Source organism: Cyprinodon variegatus, unplaced genomic scaffold (assembly GCF_000732505.1).
Source record: "Cyprinodon variegatus isolate N-32 unplaced genomic scaffold, C_variegatus-1.0 Scaffold581, whole genome shotgun sequence".
NCBI classification, from domain to species: Eukaryota; Metazoa; Chordata; class Actinopteri; order Cyprinodontiformes; family Cyprinodontidae; genus Cyprinodon; species Cyprinodon variegatus.
In genome coordinates this window covers 387,976-393,474 of record NW_015151034.1, presented here as the reverse complement: position 1 = coordinate 393,474, position 5,499 = coordinate 387,976, and the positions used below count along the sequence as shown (strand labels likewise).

The following is a 5,499-nucleotide window of genomic DNA, read 5'->3' as shown; positions in this document are numbered from 1 at the left end:
ATATAGAGAGAGAGAGAGAGAGAGAGAGAGAGAGAGAGAGAGAGAGAGAGAGAGAGAGATTATAGAAATGTTTCGTATAAATTCAGTCCCTTTGAAATTCTTCTGTGATGACCTGATGTATGAAGTGCTCATAGCTGACCCCTCTTTGGCTACCTCTATAAAGTTTTATGTGTTTTAAATTTGGGCTGCTCAGTGGACCAGAGGGTAGAACTGCTGCTTTGCAGCAAGAAGGTTCTGGGTTCAATTCCCAGCCCAGGGTCTTTCTGCATGGAGTTTTCATGTTCTTCCTTGTGCATGCATGAGTTCCATTCGGGTACTCTGGCTTCCTCCCACAGTCCAAAGACATGAATGTTAGGTTAGTTGGCTTGGTTGTTTCCCCTTATTTTCTCTGTGTTGGCCTGCGATGGACCGGCAACCTGTCCAGGGCGTACGCAGCCTCTTGCCTGTAGACAGCTGGAGATAGGCATCAGCATCCCTTGGGATAAGCTGGATATTGATGGATGTTTTAAACTTCTACTCAGCTTACTTATAAGCTGATTGTAAAGATAATTACAATACTGTATATCTTTATTAGGGGTGTCAGAATAAAGGGGGACTAAACACTAGCAACTAGCCTATAAAGAGATGTGTATTTGTATCTGTGTTGGCTTTGCGTAGACTTAAGGTATAATTTGTCCCTATATCACAGCCTTTTTTTGTTGATCTAAAATGAAAAATACTGATATAATTAATTGAATTATGATTAATTATTTAAAAAAAAAATCAATATAAAAAGGGTTTATGGGTGAATACTTTTGCTATTATGCAATAATCTTTGTTAGATAAAAGTGCACCATATCTCGTCTTAATAAAGGTCTGCTCTGAAGTTGTCCGGGAGCTCTGCTGATCATGTAGAGAATAACACAGCACTTTGACAAAAAAGCAAAAAAAAGAAAAGAAAACACACCACAGTAACAGCCGTCTATCGCCGCCAGCTGCCTCTGAGAACATCTGATTGGATCTTCTGATTGACTGGCACATTTTCTGGTAGTTCTTATTGGTTCGGAGGTAATAGGACACCATGAAAGGGCTCTACTGAGGGCGGTATGCGTCGGAGGAGGCGGAGCTCTCCGTGGTACTTAAACAGAGTTGGTGCCAGAAAGAAGTGAAGTACGAGCTTCGCACTGCAGCCGGAGCGCCCGGTGCGTGCTGCAAAATCTGAAGGAGAAGCGAGAAGAAAGAGGGGAGAAAAAAAATCGAGAAGGGGATCAGGGGACTTAGCAGCCCTCTCCACTCATGGATCATAAGGATATCTAGACATTCGCCCTCGGGAGCGCACAGGTATTCCCTACATTTCCTACTACTGCTGTGCGTAAAGATTGGCCTTCAAATAAAGTGGATCATAGTTTTTATGCCTGTTTGTTTGGCTTGCTCTCCTTTTCCTTTCATCTGATGTAATGATTGCAATTGAGTGTCAGGGAGCAGGGGGCAGCTGATCATTGATTGGCTTAATACTATGACAGCTTTTGCCCTTGTGCGCACTGATCCCTGGTGTTCTTTGTGTTTTTCTTAGAATAGCTACTATCGATTTTGTTTTGTGAAAGGTGGTGTTTTTAATGCTTTTTGTGCTCTCACTTTCACCCCTAGACACCACAGTCCATGCCTCTGCCTTGCCGGGTCATTGATGGGAAACCAACTGGATCGGATCACCCACCTCAACTACAGCGAGCTGCCCACGGGGGATCCGTCCGGGCTGGAGAAGGACGAGCTTCGGGTCGGCGTCGCTTACTTCTTCTCTGACGAAGAGGAGGAGGTGGACGATCGCACTCCGTCCGACTGCGGCTTCACCAAGGACCACAGCCCCGTCGAGGAGGGACCCTTCTCCCTCAGTGAGGTGGAGTACTCAGCATTCTGCTCCCAGGAATGCATCTTCTCAAAGCTGCGGGAAAACGAGGACCTGAACGTGTACTCGGCCAAAACTTTGCTGACTATGTGCAAGCCGGGGGACCTTCTGGAGCTGGTGGCCACTGCGCAAGCCCCCCACTGGGTCATCTACCAGCATGAGGACCAGATCATCCACCTGCACAAGGGAGAAATCCGCAGGGACAGTTTGTTGGAGATCAGCAACGGCCGACATGGAAGAATAGTCAACAATCGGTACCGATTCAGACCGCTTCCCTCGGACCTGGTGATGCAGAACGCTTCTGGACACTTGGGCCTGAGAAGCGAGGAGATTTGTTGGACCAATTCAGAAAGTTTCGCTGCCTGGTGCCGCTTTGGGAAACGGGAGTTCAAATCAGGCGGGGAGGCGCACTCTGCGGAGCAGCAGTATTTCCTCAAAGTGCACCTGTCCGGCAGCGGGGTGCACACGCTGGTTTTTCGGAGCCTAGAGGACATGATCCGGGAGCGGCGGAGAGTGGACGCCAGTGGAATTCTTAAAGAGCTCTCTATGGTGAACGGAAGCAAAGACTGATCAGGATTTCCATTTGTTATCCTCCTCCCCCTGTCACCAAAGCGCATGGACGCACGCTTTGGCACACAGACAAACAGTAGCCCCCCAACCCACACACACACGCACACAATAATGCTCCGTCAGACGCGCACACATGAATAAATGACCTGTTGTTTTGGGACTAGCTGATTGTTCACAACGGACTCGGACGCACTGTGGATTTTCCGATATGAATAAGAAAACCGAGAAATGATGGAGCGCGGCCATATAAACAGACAACGCCCCACATGGTTAGGAGTCGCGCACACGGTTTCCAATGAACTCCTTTCACCCAGAAAAGGTTGAATCACATGTAAACAGCACACCAGACTCGGTTTTATTATGTGGAAAAATGGATCTGGCTCTTTTCTTCACTGCAGCAGCAGAGCAGACCGGATGAGAATGGGATTTGGGTGTAGATGGGATCTGGGGATGTCTCTCGGAGTTCTCCCTTCTATTTTTTTACTGTTACGACCAGGACAGACTCCCCACGACACAGACCCGAGCCCCTTAATGATTCATAGACCTCTGACCGCCTCAGCTGGTTGCAGCAGTTGCCTAAACAAAGCGTCTTGGCTTGACCAAGCTCCTCTTTTTGCCATATTGTTCTCTCCACAATGCTGTCATCTCGCTCACAGCACTGGATGTATGTGTAAATTGTATTCATACATTGATTTGAAAATTTGAGTCCGTTATTTTTGTATTTAAGTTTAGTGGATTTATCTCCTTTTTTGGTTCAAATAAATGAAGATTGAAATATGTAAAAAAAAAAAGAACCTGGTCTTTAGGTGTTGTTTGGCTGCACACACGCACACAGTGTTGCACTCTCACTTTAGAATGCAGACACATATGTATAAAATATTCATGCTCAGATACCTCATGACCTCTCAAACCATACACACTACACACATCTTTATTGTAATCTGCATCGAACAAAGAGCATAAATCTGTGATCTCACAGCTTTGTCTGAGTGTTGTTTACAATTACTTCAGCAAAAGGCATTTCATAACCTATGTTCTGATATGGATTTTACAGACTCTTACAGAAGACTGACCACATTTTACATATCTAGTGTATAATCCTTATCATTAAATAACACAGCTGCTTATCTTTATCTGTTTCTTTCTGTAAGGGTTGCACAAAGGCTTTGTTTTTAGTGACTTTAATCAATTGAGGTTGGATCAATCAACTCATCATACAGATATTTGATCTGGTGCTGTTTTGGGTTTTTTTTTTCTTTGGAAAAAATTGAAAGGACAAGGAAGCACATCGGTGGAGGTGTTTGGCCTTGAGGCATGCTATTGTAGAGCATGTTGCAGCCATTAGTCTTAAATTGATCGTAAACATTAACAAAGGGTAACTGTTCACTGTGTTGGAGATCATATGATTGTATAGAGAAAAACACAGCTTGCTTAATTGACTGATCATCTTCAGGTATTTTTGTTTGTGGCAACATACAGTAAAGGACACAGTTGCAGATTTATTTTTATATTTATTTATTTTTTGATGATCTATGAAGGGAAAACATACCATATAACAGTAAAGCTTATTTTAATTATGTATCTGAAGCACTTACATCCTAAATCTTGCATTTGGTTTGTGTGTTTAGATGGGTACATTTTGTAACCTTAGTGAAATAGGTACAGTGCCGGAATGTAGACTACTAAAACTGCAAAACCCCAATATGTGCTTTGAGATGATTGTTATTAACCTTATTTGTATTTTAGATATATATACATATACATTTATATTTCTATGGCTCTCAGCCTTGGGTGCTATTCTTTAGAGGTTGACGTGGCATAAAAACACAAATGTACCTGTTAACTGCCACACAGACAAAACCTCCATTGTTTCTTTACATGAAACACGCCTGGTTGTACAGCAACTCTTAGTAATTCATCTAAACTGATAACTTAGTTGGTTAGTTGAACCTAAACTAAGTGTATTTCTATAAATTTTTAAAGCCCAGAGCTAGTGGCAATCACTTGCCCAATCACTTGGAAAAGCCTATTCTGCAAAAAAAAAACATTTTAAGCTAACTTATCACAAATGTTAGAAATGGAAAAACATTGATCAGTTATTAATCTGAGTGATTTCTTCCATATGTTATAGTACATTTCCTGTTTTTTCATATGAGTTCTACAAATTACTAACAATGGTTTGCTACTCTCTGAATGAGTTTTTGTAATCTATATAATTAATATTTTTATGTTTGTTTCACTTTAGGTCATAAATCTAATTAAAAATATTTTTTTAGCTTCATAGAATTATTAAATTGTACAATGGAATTAAAATAATAATGTTTGTACTTTCTGTCCAGATTGAAATCACTCTGTTTATCTCTGATTGGTGTTAAACAGTAAATATAATAAGTTGAAATTACCAGAAGCAATTTCCATATAAAAAAAACACAAACACACACTAATTAGCCCTAACTGAGCCAAAAATCATAAACTGTGAATCAAAACCAGTTTTAGTGTCAGTCTATAGCAGATACCTGCCCATTTCTGTTGACCTGTTATCCAAATAGGCAAAGAAAACTCCTTTACTGAATGTATGTCAGGCAAACACCATCTCATGCTGCTCTAGGCAGAAAGTCATCTAAATCCACCATTGCTTGGTGTAAAAGGAGCAAGTACCTAGCTGGCATTTGTGCAAGAATTGACCATATGGGTATATTCTTAATTTTCCTCTTATTATATCAGTTTATACTGAACAGTAAACATATCTTTAATGTTTAAAAAGAAAAAAAAAAATCTTTTTTTTTTTTACTTTTAAACATCCCTAGAAATTAGTTGTTGTTGTTTTTTTGGTTGTTTTTTTTTTGTTTGTTTTTTTGGGAGGGTGGGTAGGGGAGGGCTTTTTTTGGTGCTTTAGTCCTTAAGTTTTGACATATTCCCAAGTGATGACTGTTCTGCCTTCTCAGTACATGTTGAACAGGCTGGGGTTGCCTCAGGTGAGTGATTCTACATTTCTTTTTAGCATTTGTGTTTGTGTGTGTGAGAGAGAGTGAAAAAAAGGAGAATGT

The 5,499-nt window shown here is 41.3% G+C and overlaps 1 protein-coding gene across 1 annotated transcript; it reads left to right on the top strand.

Annotated features, from left to right (window-relative positions):
* The first annotated feature begins 1,153 nt into the window (after nucleotides 1-1,153).
* On the top strand, nucleotides 1,154-3,250 carry fam84a (family with sequence similarity 84 member A). The gene is made up of 2 exons (XM_015392239.1): nucleotides 1,154-1,320; nucleotides 1,627-3,250. Exon 2 carries the CDS (start codon nucleotides 1,664-1,666, stop codon nucleotides 2,450-2,452), a length of 789 nt encoding a protein of 262 aa, XP_015247725.1. The 5' UTR covers nucleotides 1,154-1,320; nucleotides 1,627-1,663; the 3' UTR covers nucleotides 2,453-3,250.
* Nucleotides 3,251-5,499: the final 2,249 nt, after the last annotated feature.

Excerpts from the sequence above, each read along its gene's own strand:
- fam84a (XM_015392239.1), top strand. The coding sequence starts at position 1,664 with ATGGGAAACCAACTGGATCGGATCACCCACCTCAACTACAGCGAGCTG.